The 19,280-nt window shown below is 35.1% G+C and overlaps 1 protein-coding gene across 2 annotated transcripts in view; it reads left to right on the top strand.

Annotated features, from left to right (window-relative positions):
* The window catches only part of ATF7IP2 (activating transcription factor 7 interacting protein 2), a 97,581-nt gene that overhangs the window by 46,256 nt on the left and 32,045 nt on the right, over window positions 1–19,280 (top strand). Inside the window, exons 4-6 of one of the 2 annotated variants that reach the window (XM_053672158.1) lie at window positions 3,361–3,495; window positions 4,505–4,600; window positions 10,697–10,857. In XM_053672158.1, coding sequence (XP_053528133.1) covers window positions 3,361–3,495; window positions 4,505–4,600; window positions 10,697–10,857 — 392 coding nt within the window. The remainder of the gene's footprint in view (window positions 1–3,360; window positions 3,496–4,504; window positions 4,601–10,696; window positions 10,858–19,280) is intronic. The other variant, XM_053672159.1, reaches the window with a different exon arrangement.

Here is a 19,280-nt window from a genome sequence, read left to right as displayed (position 1 = left end):
ATTTTGCTTTTCATTTTTCTCCCATATCATCTCATTGTATTACAATTTTTATACATGTCTGATCAACGCTTAGCTTAAGTGTAATGAGATTCAATTTTAGTAGGTCCTGTTTCAATCATCATTTTTTCCTATTTTACTGTGCATATTTACCACTAGAATGCTACAACTAAAGTCATTAAGTAGTAAATTAATGCCTTGACGGCTGTAATGGAACAAAAAAAGTCCCAATTCAGACTATCCTGCTAACTGCTTGAGAAACAAGAGCACTACTGTTTTTTAAAACAGCCATTACAGTTCCATAGTATTATAAAAATATGTATTCACATAATACCTGGAAGTCTTTTGAAAGACTCATGCAAAACCAGCTTAACGGATAAGTCAGCAGTTTTCCCTTTCTACTTCCTACTCTCTTCAGGAAGACCAAAGAGACACTAATAAAATATATGTAAATATTCTGTTGTTTGCAGGGAAGAGGGCATAATTATGGTAAATTGGATGTAGTTTAAGCAAAAGGTTGGCAGTTATTGCTGTGGCTTATTCCCAGTGATTGGTGACTGAATTCAGAAATATGGACACATAATTACAAAGTAATCCTTGGAAGTGTTCATTTCAATGGCATGGAAAATCAGGGTTTTCATTCATTATTATCTTCCTCACAAAATAGTTGGTCGAAGTTGGCACAGAAAATAGTCCTTCCCAGTGATGTTTAGAAATGTAATTTATCTTCCCACTCTACTTCCATCCATCCCCTACCTGGAAGTTTCTTGCACAATCTTCAGAGACAACTTGAGTTTTAGCTAATTCCTATCTTTTTACCTATCTCTAAATTACTAGGCTAGCTTACCCTCATTTGATGTTTTGATTCCTGTCCAAACAGTAAAGTTTCTAAAATGCATCTAAATTAAATAACCTACATGGTTTTTTCTCGATTGAGTCCCAGTGGAATAGGGTCTCCCATTCTGATGTTGTTCTTCCCTGCTGAGAGAGTCCTGGAGCCCATGACTCTTCTTTTGAGATTTCTTAAGGATCTTTGCCTAGTTGGTTCTGATTAAATTACCGAAGTAGAGGGGTTTTTAGTTTAATATACAAGTTTGTTACTGTACCCACCATTTTAGAAAGTTGAGGCATATTGGGGATATATAACTGCCAGTCTTATACCATTCTTTAGGCCACTTTGTCGTCTCCAAATTGGACCTAGGACTTCCATCTGATTTTATAATTTGGACACATTACTATTGGCAGAAGACATTCAGGAGGTATTTGGTGGAGGTTATTGTGTCTGCCTTCTGTATAAGGAACACCACCACTAAATGAGAACAAATGTCAACCTAACCAAGAATAATTACCCCTTGGTGGCATTTAATCCAAAATAATCAAGCTATCAGTCTGCCTCCATCTGAATTACCAGGAGTACTTTTTTAAATTGTGGTTTCTTGGGCTCACTCAAGAAATAGTTGAAGACTGTTGTTTTAAGCTGCTCTTTTCTCAAACTTAACTGATAAGAATCACTAGTAATACTTGTTAATTATATAACTTTTCAGCCCCCTTTCTAGGAAATTCTGTTTAGTAAATCCAGGAGAGGGACTAGGGATTTGTGATTATAACAAGTAACCCTGTGGTTCTTCCTCACCAGGGAAGTTTGACAAACACTGTGTGGCTTTTGCTTGTCATCAAAACAGTATTCCCATATTCAAAACAGATCTTTCTCCAAGGTTCTTCTGTGTATGAACTTCACATATTGACCCCAGCTAGTAAACTTGCAAGCATGCAGTAATCCATAAAAACCATACATGGGTGACAGACAATGACTGTCAGTGAAAATAGTATGTGTTTTAAGCAATTATTTATATAACACATATTTTAAGCCCTTATTAATTTAATTAAGTATTTTAAGAGTTGTGAAAGTAATGACAATCATGTCTAATGTTGAGAAACTGTTGAAAAAAATCTTAATGAAACATTACAGAAGAAATAAGTAGAAATACTGTTAAAGAACAAGAGCAATTGAAAATGAAAAGGAAAATCCTTGGGAATAATCAAAATTACTGAATATATGACTTAATTATCCAGGTGATGTCAGTATATAAGAGTTTAAGGTGGAAACTTTGTTTTTCAGTTTTGAGCACCAAGAAGCAAATACCATATTTTTTGGACCATAAAATGCACTTAGGTTTTAGAGGAGGAAAATAGGGAAAATTTTTGAAAAAAAAATTTTTGAAGCAAAATATATGGTAAAATATTTAATAACATAATATTTCACCAATGTAAATGTAAACAGAACTCAACAGCAGCATTAACAACCATTATTCCTCCCAAATGGGGGAGTGCATCTTATATACTGAAAAATAAGGTAATAGGATAAAGTTGTAAATATAGGTATTAAATACTTTAAATGTATTATGACAGGTTTTGTCATTGTATGATAGTCTACCTTCTCTGTTACAAAAGTTGCTTACAAAACCATACACACTGACCAAATAACTACAGTAGATGTTTCTGAATGAATCTATAATCAGAGCTGTTCATATCATTGAGCACTGAGATTAGATATGCTTCTTGAAAATACACCAGTCTGTTTGCTAAAAAACAGCCAGGTAATGAAATGAATCAGTATTTCATGTTATAGCTATCATGATCTCTTAGAATAGCATGCATTATGCTAGATAACATAACACCACATAATTGTCCCTGCAATTTTAACAATAAGTCACCCCCCTATAAAACTGTATTTATAAAGGTGATCTTGTATATTTATTTCCTTTCATATCAGTTCAGTGTTTTTTATCTTTTGGAGCTCTTCTGAATGTTGTCTATAATGTTCTTATAAAAATCCTATGAGCATCTCTCATTCAATATTGTATCACCTACCCATTTGTGAAGAAGGAAAATGAAGCTCAGAGATGTTGTGACTTCCCAGAGGTCGTATAACTGTTCATGGCAGGGTCAAAGGTCAAACTTGCATAATTTGCTAGATCTCTATTAGAGACCAATTAACCATTTTCATTGGCTCTGTTTTTCAGGTAAATGGAGTTCAATGGAATAGTAGGTTTAGGTTATGGTCATTAAAAAATGTAAATGGGATATAGGCTTTTATTGCCCTTTAATGTGTACTGTGGAATTCAACTGAAACTATAGGAAACTAAAATAAGCTCTAGGAGAATAGATTTACTAGGTGTGTTTTGCTAAATTTGATATTCAAATTTTATAAAACTTACTGGTATAGTAATATAAATATAAATGTATAGGTATATTGTTTACAGAAAATCCAAAAGAGAACAAAGCTATTTTTAAGCAGTAGAGAATAAAATTGCTTTTAAATTTGAAACGTGGGGTGTTTTGGTTTTTATTTTAAAATTCTAGGTCAGACATTTGGTTCAACAGGAGAGCTATAGTATAAATTACAAATTATTTGATAACAAACTGAGAGAATTGACCGAACGCATTGGGAAGATACAGTGCAGGAATAAACATGAAGCGATAGCTGATGAACTCATCGTAAGTTTCTAATTTCATTTGATTTCACTCGAGTCCTTTTAAAAAGTAAAATTTGGTAATATTTTATATGTTAGGAAAGGAAAACAGTAAAACAGACCCAAATATCCCTGGCCATAAGGCTGATGTACCAAATTTCTATAGGTACAGAATTGATTATATCACAGCAATATTTGCCTTTGACAAATACTTTTAGAAATGTCAGCTATTCTGTATCAATTGACAGGCTTAATATATAGGCAGGGATCTTTCTTTTCATTCAAAATATATTCTGTATTAGAGCTTATAGAAGCAGTTTCAAGGTCTGGGGTGTGTGTGTGTGTGTGTGTGTGTGTGTGTGTGTGTGTTTCAGGGTTACTTGCTGATTGGTGTTTCTACCAACATCAATTTTATTATGGATCAATTAGAAGTTTGGTGCTTTTATTTTCCATTCTAGAATGTCATACTAGCATCAAACATTATTTTTTTCATTGAGTTAACATTGGTTTATAACATATAAAGTTTCAGATGTACAACATTATAATTCAGTATCTGTATATTTGTAGTGCATTTAACCACCAAAAGTCTAGTTTCCATCCATCTCCATACCTTGACCCCGTTTACCCATTTCACCCTCCTCCAACCTACCCTTCCCCTCTTGTAACCACCAATCCGTTGCCCATAGATAAGAGTGTTTTTTTGTTTTGTTTGTTTTTTGTCTGCGTGAGATTAATACAGTTTTGGTCTTTCCTGTCTGACGTATTTCACTTAGCCATGACACCCTGAAGGTTCATCCATGTTGACACAATAACCATATTTTATCTTTTTTAATGGCTTCATACTATTCCATTGTACATATACTACATCTTTATCCATTCAGCAGTAGGATTTAAATCTTTGGCTTATATAAGAATTTCTGATTTATTTGGGTGTATGCTTAAGTCTCTCAAAACTGCTTTGGAAAATAGTTTTCTCTCCATCTCTCTATATTTTTAGTACTCTGGTCACATATTTACTTGTTTTTCTTTTCTAGGCAAAAGTAGCAAAACTTCAAAGGCGTATTACAAAGGTATTATCTCAAAGGAATTGTTTGGATCCAAACATGTTACCCAGTAATACAGACTGTAAGGTTGGTATAAACACATAGGAATTTTACTAACTTTTTTAGCCCACATTATAGTTGTTGGATTATAAAGAATGAATGTGTTTCCAAACTCAGAGGGATTAAAAGATAATAAATTGATACTTAGAATGTTCCTATAACTTTATCTTTGAGGCAGATACCCTTAGGTAACCAAAAGTAAATGCCACATGTATTACTTTAATAAAGTAGAGAGGGGATTTCTGATTGCCGAGATTATCCACCTTCCCACCATTTTATCATGGTGATACATGTACAGCAAAGTTGAAATAGTTTTACAGTGAACCCTTGTATACTCAGCTACGAAATTCTACCTTTAGTATATGATTAATATACTTTAACCATATATTTGTTTTTCTCATTATCTGTCAATCTAGTCATCCGTTAAGCCATCTTTATATATGATACGTTAAGTACAAATATATTTTGTATCAAAATACACTTGGCAATTTACACATAAAACATTTTAACATAGATCTAATTAAGTAGAGTTTAGTGTCTGTTTATATTCTTATATAAAATTCAGATGTAATCTTCAGTGTACCTTCACTGGATTTCTTTTTTCTTGTAGTGTCTTTATTCATTTTGGTATCATATTTGTGCTCTTCTCAATAAATGAATTGGGAGGTATTCCTTCCCCTGTTTTTTCAAAGTGTGTAAGATTTTTTTTACTTCCTAAATGTTTGATAGTTTCCACCTCTGAGCTTTCTTTATAGGAAAACTTTCTCTTCAAAATTCAGTTAATAGGTGTAAGGCAATTCAGATTTTTTATTTAATTTTGCATCAGTTTTGTAAACTGTTTTTGGAAGGAATTTGTTCATTTTATCTAAGTTGTTGAATATTTTAGCATAAAACTATTGATAAAATTAAATTCCCTTGTCTTGTTAATATTTGTAGGTCTGTAGTGATATATTCTCTTTCATTTCTGATACTTATAAGCCGTTTTTTCTTAATCAGTCTTGCTAGGAATTAAAAAATCTTATTAACTCTCTATCACTTGTATCTTTTCTATTTTTTATTAGTTTCTTTCTCTTACATTGGATATAATCTTTTTCCAGCTTCTTGAGAAAGACCATCAGTTTTTACCTTTTTTTACTAGAAAATGTTTAAAGCTATAAATTTCCTTCTAAGCACTGCTTTTTCTTGTATCTTCTCAGCATCTTCTCAGTGCAGAAGATGATATATTTGATAAATTGTATTTTTGTTTTCTATCAGTTCAAAATAATTTCTGATTTCCCTTATGGGTAATGTTCTTTGACTATTTAGAAGTGTGTGTTTAATTTCCAAACACTTGGTGCTTCTCTAGGTATGTTGTTTTTACTGATATCCAATTGCATTTTAGTCTGAGAACATACTATGTAAAATTTCAAACTTGAACATTAACTGATACTTATTTTTGTAGTCCCAGGTATAGTTTCCTTGGTGAATGTTTCACGTATACTTAAAAAGAATGCTAGGTGTAATGTTGTGTAAATGTCACTTTCAAGTTAATTGTGCCAAGGCGATTGAGAGTGGTGAATAATGGCCATGGAAAGATGTCCATGATCTAATTCTCAGAATGTGTGACTATCATACTTTATATGATAAAAGGACCATAGAGATGGAGAGATATTCTGAGGGCTCGGTACTCATAAGAGTACATAAGAAGGTCACAGCAGAAGAAAGAGATGAGACAATAGAAACAGAAGTTGGAATGGTTGCATTGAAAATGGAGGAAGGGACTATGTGCCAAAGAATGCTGGCAGCTTCTAGAACCTGGGAAAAGGAAACAGATTCTTCCCTGAAGTCTCCAGAAAGGATGCAGCCCTGCAAACAACTTGATCTTGGCTTAGTGAAACTGATTTCAAATATCCAGCCTCCAGAACTATGATGGAATACATTTGTTTTAAACTACCCAGTGTGTGATAATTTGTTACAGTGGCCTCAGGAAACTAATACAGAGTGTGGTACCAGGGCATGTGGGATGCTGCTATAACAAATAGCTAAAAATGTCAAGTGGATTTGGAATGGGTTGATGGGTAGAGGCTGGAAGAATATTAAGGAGCATGGTTTTTTAAAATCCTGAACTTCCTTGAGCAGACTCTTAGTAGAAACATAGATGTTAAACACTGCAAGTGAGGGCTCAGAAAGGAAATGAGGAGCACCTTAGAGAAAACCTATATAGTCAAAGAGAGTATATAAATCTTCATAAAAAGACTTAGTGAAATATGAACATTTAAAATCACAGTTGATAAGGACTCAAAAGGAAATGGGGAAAGAGGATTCTTGCTACATATTGGCAGGAAGCTTAGCTGAATTGTGTCCTACAGTGATATGGAAACAGGACTTGTAAGTGATGAACTTGGATTTGTATTAGGCTAACAGATTCTTGAGCAAAGTATGGAAGGTTTGGCTTGGTTTCTTGCTGCTTATAGTAAAATCTGACAGGGAAGAGGTAAATTGAAGGAGGTACTGTTTAGCCAAAAGGATCCAGGAGGACTTGATTTGGAAAATTCTGATACTACTTATTCAGATTGCAGAAGATCCTAAAACATGATCTGGAGAGAAAGCCAATAGTGTATCAGGACAAGCTTTTGCCTAGTGCCTTAGAAAAATCAAAAGGTCAGAGCATTCAGTTACACAGAGACCTCTTCGAAGAGATTAGGCATTTGACTTTCTTTCAGCACTCAGTTACCCTGTTTAGATTTAAAGTGTACATCCTGGACTCCTTATGTGAGTTATAGTTCAATGACAGTTTACTCTTCTAAATTTTTGCAGTGCTCTCCTAGTTGACTTCATTTTGCTGGCTCCACTGGCTCTCCTATACCATCCCTGCAAGTCCTGCCTGGGTTTCCCATTGATGTTGGTTGGGAAGTTTAGGAAATGTTGGCCTGTGGCCACTGCCACTACAGTAAATTAGGCCTGCAGCTGCCCCAGATATGGTGCAGGGACACTGCTGATGCCTCAGTAGTCCATGCCCACTGTCGTTTGTAGCAAGTAAGAGAAGATGGCCCTACTGACATTGCAGTGGATTTCGCCCACTGCTCTTTTAGGTGTGGAGTTCTGGGGTTTAGTTCCTGGCTAGATTTAAAAAAAAAAATTTATTGATTATGCCATTACAATTGTCCCATTCCCCACGCCCCTTCTTCCCCTCTATCCTGGCTGGCTTTTGATAACATTTCTACTGCAGCCAGTTAGAGCCCATGCTACCACATGTGTCAGTGGGAACCTAGCTGACACTATTGCTGCGGTGAATCTGGCTGCTGATTTTGCAGGTGTGCAGTGGGGGTCCAGCCAACACCGCTCGGGGGTTCAGGAGTAGGGTTCAGGAGTAGGACAGGTCCCTGGCCTTTCTGGCATACATTGCAGGATATCTAAATAATAAGAAGAAAACTCAGGTAATTCTGTGGTGTTACTCCTCAATCTTGAGGTCCCCAGGCAGTCTGCCCTTTTCTTTCCACTTTTCAGAGGCATTTTATGATTATCTACTGAATTATTTCTAAAGCATTTAGTTGTGCTTTGAAGGGAGGAGTAGGGTAAAGTGAGTCTGTGCCACGTTGTCCTGGAATTAATAGAATACCAGTGCTTTTTGCAGTTACTTTCCATTGTCTGAACTTATTTCTACATATAAAATCTGCACGTGTAATACAGTGTTTCAGAATTCTGCCTTTTGTATCTGCATTTTTATTCATGTTACCCATTAGGATAGTCCATGAGTTGGACAATCAATTGATCCTTTTGTATTGATTAATATATACATAGTTTGAATACTGCAAGTTTTCAACCAAAGCATGGGCTATAGGTTTCAGCTCTAAGTTTTAAACAAAACTCATTGACTAGAAGAGCAACTTGAAATATTCTGTATGTATGGTCTTCACTCATTATTAAAAGTGAACAAAAGTCAAAAAGTTTCTTTGTTAAATCCTAGTGTTTATTAGTTCTTAAAACTTAGTTTAATAGGAATAAAATGTGTCTAAATACTTAGGTCAGTGATTTTCAACCTTTTTTACCTCATGGCACACATAACCTCCCCATAATTCCCCTCCACCCAGTATCACTATTCTTCCAGCATTTTCCCCCTTTTGTTCATGTCCATGGGTTGTACATATAAGTTCTTTGACTTCTCCATTTCCTATACTATTCTTTATCTTCCCCTCTCTGTTTTGTACCTACTACTGTGCTTCTTATTCCCTGTACCTTCCCACAATTCTTCCCCTTCCCCCAGCTTGCTGATATATCCCCCATGTGATCTCCATTTCTGTGATTCTGTTCCTGTTATAGTTATGTGCTCAGTTTGTTTTTGTTTCTGTTTTTTAGGTTTAGTTGTTGATAGTTGTGAGTTTGTTGTCATTTTACTGTCCATAGTTTTGATCTTCTTTTTCTTAGATAAGTCCCTTTAACATTTCATATAATAAGGGCTTGGTGATGATGAATTCCTTTACCTTGACCTTATCTGGGAAGCACTTTATCTGCCCTTCCATTCTAAATGAAAGCTTTGCTGGCTAGAGCAGTCTTGGATGTAGGTCCTTGCCTTTCATGACTGGAATACTTCTTTCCAGCCCCTTCTTGCCTGCAATGTTTCTTTTGAGAAATCAGCTGACAGTCTTATGGGAACTCCTTTGTAGGTAACTTCTTCTCTTGCTGCTTTTAAGATTCTTTCCTTATCTATAATCTTGGCTGATGTACTTACGATGTGCCTTGGTGTGTTCCTCCTTGTATCCAACTTCTTTGGGACTCTGAGTGTCCTGACTTGCATGTCTAGTTCCTTCATCAGAGAGGGGAAGTTCTCGTTCATTATTTTTTCAAATGAGTTTTCAATTTCTTACTCTTCCTCTTTTCCTTCTGGCACCCCTATGATTTGGATGTTGCAACATTTAGAGTTGTCCCAGAGGTTCCTAAGCCTTTCCTCATTTTTATAAAAAAATTCTTCTTCTGTTATGGTTGAATGTTTATTTCTTCCTTTTGTTCCAAATTATTGATTTTAATCCCAGTTTCTTCCCTTTACTGTTGGTTCCCTGTATATTTTTCTTTATTTCACTTTGTATAGCCTTCACTCTTCTTTTATTTTTCAGCCATAGTCAATCATTTCTGTGATTGTTAGTGTTGTGAACTCTGGCTATCTCTGTGGGTTGCTTAGTTCTTTTTATGGTTTTGATCTGTTTTTTCATTTGGGCCATATTTCTTAGTCTCTTCAATTTGTCCATGCACCTGTTACATTGTAAGGGGCAGAGCCTTAGGTATTTGCAAGGCAGGACAGCCCACTTCCCTGCATTATGGCACGGTATGTGGGTGAGGGGTCAGAGAGGAAACAATGCCACTTGCTTAGCTCTTGCTCTGTTTTCAAGAGATTGGCAGTTTCTCCCACTGCCCCAACTTGCACAGGTTTTTACAGCCAGAGGTTCTGAGGCTTCATTTTGTCCAAGCTTGAACCCTGGTTTGCACAGACTCTCTCACTCCCCAGTTGCTCCTCCTAGTTTATCTGCACGCAAATGGGGGACTGCCCAGTCCGCCAGCGGCAGCCTTGCCACACATCCTCTCCTCCCTGGTTGCCTGTCTCTGTCCCCCCTATCAATCTGGATGAATGTTTCTTCTTTAACTCCCTGGTTGTCAGACTTCCATACAGTTCAATTTTCTGGCAATTCTGGTTGTTTTTTGTTTTACATTGGTCGTTTCCTTCTTTTGGTTGTGTGAGAAGGCTAAGTGTATCTACCCACTCCTCCATCTTTGCTGGAACTCTTAATGTTTTATTGTTTGTACTATTAGAGTTGTCACATTCTTTTCCCCTTTGCTCCCCTCCACTCATACTGCATCTTTTAAATTTTCTTGTGGCACACTGGTTGAAAATAACTGACCTAGGTGTTTTGTTTTTCCTTCCTTTAATTCAAGCTGTACTATCATTATTTATATTTCTCTGAAGTATTTTTTAAAAGCAGTCATGGTCATCAGCTGTTGAAATACATATAATTTAATATATGTTTTGCCATCTGTATGCAAGACTATTTGAAGAACATTTTCTAAGTTAAAGTTTACCTATCTTTAATTTTGTGTGAAAGAACAAAATTAGTAACCCTTTCCTCCAATGCTTTTACCTTACCCAATTAACAGATTGCAAATTCAGAGACTTTAAATTTGGATAAGAATCCAGAGTCCATTAATAGTCCAGATAAAAGAAGGACTTCTGTGAACTCTGCACCTTCTAACCCTTCAGAAAAAGCAAGTGAAAAGATTGATTTGTCACAGGATCATGATGAGGCTGTTTCTGAAAGGTAAGCATTTCCACAAAAATACACTTACTTATCTAAATATTTTCTTACAAACACATACCCTTTTGTCAGTTAAGTATAAAATAGCTTAAAGCTTCATATGTATATGAACACTATTTTATTATGAACTACTAGAGTTGGTTCTTCAAAGCTTTTATTTTTGTTTTCACAGTACTAAATAAATAAAATTTTGAATTGGTTATGTGTCAGGTTTTTATTGTGATGCTTTCCACCTTTGGTATGGTGACTGGAGTGATCAACTGGAGCACTCCTCTAATTTCTAGTTCTGCACATGGAAAAGTCAAGGCTGCATGAAACAGTGATTTTTAAAAAATTACATAAAGGAGTAAGACTAAGGAAAAAGTGCCTAAGTAGTATCATAACTTCAAATTACAGGGAACAGGTTAAATTATTTGCATTATTGAGTCACAAAGCAGCTGAGACACTTTATCTCTGATGCAGTTTAAAAGATTTTGGGCTTATAGGGAAGAAGAAGTTTAGTTTAACAAAGCAACATGATTGGTGTTCCTGGCCTGGATTAATTTTCAAGGATGTGGGGGTGCACTTTAATAAATTATTTTCTCTTCAATAGTGATTCTCAACAGTTTGAAGCTTTATAGTATTATTTACTTACTCTTAAAATTCATTTCTTAAAATGTCCTGTGGTATTGTTTTTATATGTTAATTAATACTTCAGCTTTTAAAAAGAGGAAAATATATAACCAAATTAAGTGAATTAAATGATGGTCATTGTTTGAGGAACATACCCTTTCCTCTGAATAACTGTGCTTACTCAAGAATGACTAAAACAAAGGAGAAGTCATATTAGTCTACACCAGGGGTGTCCAGCCCTCTGCTCAAGGCCACATGTGGCCCCAGATGGCTGTGGATATGGCCCAACATACAATCATAAATTTACTTAAAATATTTTGAGTTTTTTTAGTAATTACATGTTGCAATGTCATGTAAAATAAATGGACATATACTCTCACTATTTGTATGCATGAGTGGCTTCAGTTTTGTGCCAGTGTTCAGCTTCCAGTGTGTTATCTTCTAAGCACAGACAGAATTGACGTCATCAGACATACATGTGCTCGTGGTGACTTATCAAGGCAGCAATTATCAGTAATATTTCAATTACTGTTGCAGTATCAGGAATATAATGTTATTTAGAAGTCAGGTAAGCGTTCTTATTTGATTATTAAAGGTACTTCCACACCTCAGCCGCATCTCACACATCACCCGCCACACTTTAGAAGCAGCCATCTGCTTCACCCTGCATCAGCACCCAAGAGGGCCGTGGAAGGGCCCAACCCTTGCTTTTTATTTTCCTGTCAATTAATTTTCATAATAAAAGCAAATAAAGTCTCTTATCTATTATATTTTTAATCCCAGCCTAACATCTATCTATAAGGTCTCAAAAGAAAGAAGAACCCCCAAAAAGAAAAATTGCAAATGACTACTTTTTTGTTGAGGCAAATAGTAAGGCACTCTGCTTAATTTGTGGGGAATTTGGTGCAAGTTTTCAAAGACTATAATTCCAAAAGGCATTGTATGCAAAAACATGCTGCCAGATTCAATGCATATGAAGGTTTGTGTCGTAAGGACAGAATGGTGGAACTGAAGAAAGTCTGTGTTAAAAATTTCTTAAGAAGATACAACTCAGGTGGACTCCATTGTAAAACTAGTTATGTGATAGCATATTTAATAGCAAAAAAAATCAAAACCACTTATTGATAGTAAGTTTATTGAGTAATGTATAGAAAGTGTGGCAGATATAATTTGCCCTGAAAAAAGGATGGATATTTCTAAAATCAGTTTGTCTCACCAGATTATAGCCAGGCAAATTTGAAGAAATTAGAAAATCTGTTGAAAGAAGTTTGGAGAGTAAAGTTGCTAATTTTAAATTTTATGCTTTGGTGACAGATGATAGCACTGATGCTACAGCTACAACTTAACCTACCATTTTTATTAGAGATGTTGATGAATATAACGTCACTGGAGAAATGGCTTCTTTAATACCATTAAAAGATACAACTAAATCAAGAGATTTATATGAAGCAATTAAAAATATGTTAAAGTGATTTTCTTTGTCCATTGTCAACATACCTGGTAGAGTTGCTGATGGTGGCCTAGCCATGGTAGGTAAAAGAGAGGGACTTGTAAAATTAATAGAAGATGATGCAGTTGCCACCCAAAACTCATATTCGATAAAGTATCATTACATAGCACATCAAGAAAATTTATGTACTATGAAAAGTTTTAAAAATGGATAACATCATGCAAATCATCATCAAGACTGAATTTCATAAGAGCCAAAGGATGAATCATTACCACTTCAGGAATTCCATAGAAGTATCAATGCTGACTATGGTGACATCATTTACTTTTCAGAAGTATGATGGCTAAGTCAAAGCTAGATGTTGAAAAGATTTTTTGATTTGTGACATGTTATAAAGTCATTTATGGTATCAAAAAACAAATTGTGCCTGAACTTCACGATGAAAATTGGTACAGACTTTCCATTTTTAGTGGATTTAACTGCCCATTTAAACGAGTTAAGCATGCATTTTCAAGGTGGAAATCTTATCAGTACCATGTTTCAAACCATAAGAGTGTTCCAAATGAGACTGAAATTATGACTATTTTATATATTTTGCTGGTTAAACATTGGCTAAACACAGTCCTGTGAACAGCAAAAAAATATGCAGCCTTGCTTTTTGATTTGATACAAGAATTTGAAAACAGATTTCAAGATCTCTGGGAAAATAATATTTTGCTATATTTGTGACTCCATTTTCAGTCGACATAAATATGTTGCTTGCCAGTTTTCAAATGGAACGCATAGAGCTGAAATCTGACATTCAATGTAAAAATTTGATTGTGTCTCTTTAATGGACTTTTATAGGTCCTATCTTTCAGAGACAAATATCCCTTGCTTCACAATCACGCCTTATTCATGTCATCGCTATTTGGCAACTATTTTCAAGAATGAAAGACATTAAGAGTAAAATTGAAGCCAAAATATCTGGTACCTTGAGAATTCACTGAGAATTGCAGCTACTTCTGACAAGCCAGATATTGATGCAGTAGTTTCTCAAATTCAGTGTCAAACATTTCACTAATTTTATGTTTTCCTTTTACTTTTATAATAGAAAAGTTTTTTAAATCAATGATATTACTTAGATATGTATATTTTCTATATTAGTGATCACAAACTTGGGACCTGCTTGCCAATTTTAAAAGATTATCAAAAAGGACCACTGCATAGTTAGGGTTATTATGTGAGGACATTTTTGCTTATCTGTGGTGGCAGATACCACGAAAATTATGCACGGACCTTTTCTTTGCTCATCAGTTTTTGTTAGTGTTTGTATTTAATGTGTGGCCCAGAGACACCAAAAGATTGGACTTCCCTTATCTACACCATTTGCAGTAGATTCTTGATGTTTGGGAATATACATACAGTTTTGACTTTTTCTTTGGGGGAAAAAACTTCATATATCATGATATTGAAGTCCATATTTTAGTTTTAATCCAGGAAGCTGCTATAAAGAAGGCATTTATTTATTTGGTGAAGAGGAGTCACATTTCCTTGAGTCTTGATTGTTTCCAGTTATTGATGCATGTGCTAAAACTCATAAAGAGACAAAAATGAAAAATACTGATGACAAGTGAAAAAGTGAAGACAACACCATTAAAATAGCATCTACTGACTAATAGACCAAATTTATCAATGGCTTATCTCTATGATATGAACTATCCACCTTAGATTCACCAAACTGAATAAAGAACCTACAATTTATGAACTGTTTAACCTGAAACAATTTAACTGTTTCAGGCAGCACTCAGCCCATGGTGAGTGTGAGAATAGGAGTCACAAGTGTGTAATTTGACTCTGACGAAGAGTTCAGTGGTGAGTTTTATAAAGTTGGGAAGAAACACAGGCAGTTTTAAACAAACTGTAGCGGGTGCTTGAATAATGTCATTTTGTTTAAACTTCTTTCCTTCTAATGTCAATGAGATGCTGTAAGAATTTAATTCTTGTTTACATCAATGAGCCTATGGTAAAATTGATTTGATTTTTTAATAATTTCTTCCCTTAAAATCACAGTACCTATTGACAATATTACATGACTACTTATTGTATTCAAAAGAATGAAAAAAAAAGAGGGAATGTTCTTCAGTTCATTGTATGAAATCAGATACTAAAATCTAGTATAACTGTGATACACCAATATGAAAATTTAAAAATTTTACAGAAATGGAAAATTACAGTCCATTTTCAGTCTTCTTTTATCTGTGAAATAAATGCAGGTGTCCTAAATAAGATACATGTGAATCAAGATCAGCAATCCACAAAAGCCAAGTTTATCCAAGAAATGCTGCAAGATTGGTTCAACAACAAAAAAATAATTTGCCAGGAGAAGAATCATCAGCTTCCAATAAAATGTAGGATAAACACCATGCCCTGGTTGGTGTGGCACAGTAGATTGAGCACCAGCCTGTAAACCAAAAGGTCACAGCTTCAGTTCCCAGTTAGGGCACATGCCTGGGTTGTGGGTACTGAGAGCCACATGTGCAAGAGGCAACCAAGAGATATTTTTTTCTTCTCTTTCTTCCTTCCCTAGCCTCTATAAATAAACAAATAAATAAAATCTTAAAAAAAAAAGACCACCTACAGCTCCTTGGTGGGCAACTCCTGGCTCTAGTGGTCCTTGTAGGTCTCTGCACGGGCTCTGGTCTGGCTCAGCAGCCCAGCACAGATGCTGCTGGTCCACTATTTGGGCCATGGTCAATGTGGAGCAAATGGTGCAGCCTGGTAGGTGAAATCAAGTGCTTCAAGCAGAACCCACCTCATGGCTATGAAGTTACTTCAGCTTCTGAGGAACTCCTAAGGCAGCACTACATTGACCTGAAAGACTGCCCATTCTATCCCAGTCTGGTGAAGTACATGAGCTCAGGGCTTGTGGTCGTGATGGTCAGAGGCTGAATATGATAAAGAAGGGGAGAATGATGCTTGGGGAGACCAATCCAGCAGATTTTAAGCCAGACATCATTTGCAGAGACTTTTGCATTCAAGTAGACAGGAATGTCATTCATGGCAGTGATTGAGTAAAAAGTGCCAATGGTTTAATCCCAAGAACTGATTGACTACCTGTCTTGTGCTTTTGACTGGATTTATGAATAAGACGTAGACATAGCATCAGTCCCCTCTGGCTCCACTTGGATGTGTCCTTGGACACAGCTCTTCATTCCATTGACTTGGAAGCAATAGGATTGATCTTTTCTAAAGCATAAAGCCTTTGGAAACTAGAGGAGTGGGGGGTGACACCATCTACAAAAACCCTAAAACAAATCTGATGTTGAAATATTGGAAATATTCCCTTTAGGATACAAAATAAAGGGATGCCTACTGTCACCACTTTAACATTTTACTGTTATACTGAGTATCTTGTCTAATGCAAAAAGAAAAAAAATTACAGAAAACTAAAATAAAAGGACTCAAAAAGAAAGAACAGTATTTCTACTATTCTTAGGTGATTGGGGATCCACACATTGGGATCTACGTAATATTTTTTACAGGCCATAGTGTTCCATTGTGTGGATGTCAAACCCTCTATTTTAGACACTTAAATTGTTTCCATCCTTTTTAAAATTATTTATTTATTTATTTATTTATTTATTTATTTATTTATTTTTAGAGAGAAGGGAAGGAAAGGAGAAAGGGAGAGAAACATTGATGTGTGGATGCCTCTCACATGCCCCTTAGTGGGGACCTGGCCTGCAACTTAGGCATGTGCACTGACTGGGAATTGAACCAGCGAACCTTTGGTTCTCAGGCCAGCTGTCAGTACACTGAGCCACACCAGCCAGGGCTACTTTTGTTTAATTTATAGAGTACCATTTCAGTCAGTTTTTCAGTGTGTAGTTTTATGGAACTGACAAGCTGATTTGATTTTTAAGTGTATATGTAAATGTAATAGTTTAAAAGGCCAAGATATTCTTTAAGTAGAGAAAGAAAATGGAAGGAATTTGCCATCAGAGGTCAGAACATTTTAAAAAATGCAGTAATTAGGATAATGTTATATTGGCAAGTACAGCATAATGTGATATTGCCAAGTAGAGAAGTGTAGCAGAGTCCAGGAAGCTATACATGAATGTATTTGTGATATGTTGTGATATGTGATGGAGATGGTTTGGCAGATCATTTAGGAAATAATTGACTTTCAGTAAATGGTGGTTAATTTGCTATTCATTTTGGGTGAAATATGAAATTGTATCCCAGTGCCAGGCTATACATAAAAATCAGTCTCATGGATTAAAGAATTCTCTAAAGGAAAATTCGGAAGCTTTTAGATGGTAAGATAAATTATTGTCATGAACTTCAGATAAGGAAAGATTTCTTAAGATGCAAATACCCTTGCAATAAAAGAAACAAATGATCAGTTTTACTACATTAAAATTAGAAACTTCTTTTCCCAAAAGGCACAGTAAAGATAGTGAGAAGACAGGCCATCGAGTGGGAGAAGATAATCGCAGCACACATAACCTGTAGTGGACTAGTCCCACAGTGTTTATAAAGAACTTCAAATATCAATGAGTAAAACCAAATAATACAAAAGAAAAATGGGCAAAAGACTTCTACATCTGCTTCACAAAAGAGGAAGTCAAATGGCCAATAAATATATGAAAAGGTGCTCATCTTCATTAGTAATCAGGGAAATGCAAATTAAAACCACAGCGAGATTACTATTTCATAACAGGTAAGGAAAAGTAAAACATCCTAAAATAAAACCACACCAGGTATTGGTGTGGTTTTGAAATAAAGGGAATTGGTTTTATTGAATATTTTGTTGTTGGGTGAGTAAATTGATGTAGTATTTTAGAAAAAAATAAGGCTTTATCTAGAAGTGTAAAGATCTGAATATCCTTGTACCTAGTAGCCCCACCCCTTGATATATACCCCAGCTAAAGATAAGTGCACATGTGCAATAAGATATATGTACAGGAATGTTTATTAGGAGCATTTTTAAAGCCAAACACTGGAAGGAAAAAAATGTCCATCTACAATTGAAAAGAAAAATTGCAGCAGGTCCATAATAGTGGGATTCTGTATGTTAATGAAAGTGGAGGAAGTGCAATCACGTACAACAATATGAGTAATTCCCACAAAGCATTGAAAAGCAGACCTGAAAGAAGAGTATGATTCCATTCCAATGAAGTTCAAAAATAGCCAGGAAAAAGGGGAAAAATATATATGTATATAACTTAGGAATTCACAAAGGAAACAAGAAAATTAATACTAAAATGGCTGATTTCGGAGGAGATTTATAATACAGGATAAGGCACACAAATTTCTGAAGTGCCAATAATTTAAAATGTGTGGTGGCTATGTGGGTCCTAGTTTTATTATTAAACTGAACATGTATTTTTAATTTGAAAATAATTATCTACAAACTAGAAATTTTAAATTATGTGTGTTTTATACGGTCTTACTGATATATGTGAGTTCATGACTACAGTCTTACTACTTGTTTTCTATTCATCCCATCTATTTTTATGGTCCTTTGTCCATGTATACGTCTGTCTATTTTAGAATTCTTGTGGATCTTCTTTTTCTTTTCCCCATTACCTTGTTAAGTAAACATCTTTCATTGTTCCCTTAGAAGTTATTTTAAAGATTATGATATGGACTCTTGATTCTAATATTAGAGTATAATATTAATTTCTGCTTTTACCATTTTGTAGGCAGTGTTTGACCTTACAACATTTTAACTCCATTTACACCCCCGACATCTTTTGTATTTTCATGCATTTTGTTTTTACATTATTTTAAATCCCACAAAATAACATCACTTTTTTGTACAATCATTAGTCACTTTGAGTTACCCAAATATTTACCATTTCCATTCTTTTTCATTTCTTCCTGTATTTTCATCTGGGATAATTTTGCTTCTGCCTGAAGAACTCCATTCATTATTTCTTGTTTTAGGTCTTCTCAGGTTAAGTTCTGTAGGTTATTTGTCTGGAAATACTTCATTTTTGTCTTCAGTTTACAGGATATTTTAACATGAATATTGAATTGTAGATTGACAGTTACTCTTTTTCAACACTTTTAGTGTCAATATGTTGTCTTCTGACTTCTATAATTTCTTTTCAAAAGTTAGACATCAGTCTTCTGTTGCTTCTTTGACGATCGTGTGTATTTCTTTAGCTTCTTTTGAGATATTCTTTGCTTTTCATCAGTATGATGCTAGTTAGGGGCTGTTTTGTTTTGCTTTTTAATTTATCCTGGTTTGGGCTCATAGTCCTTGTTTCTGTGGCTTGATATCTTTCATCGTCTTTGGAAAATTGTTAGCCATTATCTCTTCAGATACTGCTTCTGCACCATTCTATCTTTTCTCCCCTCTTGATATTCTTTT

This window comes from Artibeus jamaicensis, unplaced genomic scaffold, assembly GCF_021234435.1.
Source record: "Artibeus jamaicensis isolate MK-2021 breed Jamaican fruit bat unplaced genomic scaffold, CSHL_Jam_final contig_729, whole genome shotgun sequence".
In the NCBI taxonomy this organism is placed as follows: Eukaryota; Metazoa; Chordata; class Mammalia; order Chiroptera; family Phyllostomidae; genus Artibeus; species Artibeus jamaicensis.
The sequence above is the reverse complement of the archived record's forward strand: the minus strand, read 5'-3'. Positions and strand labels throughout refer to the sequence as shown.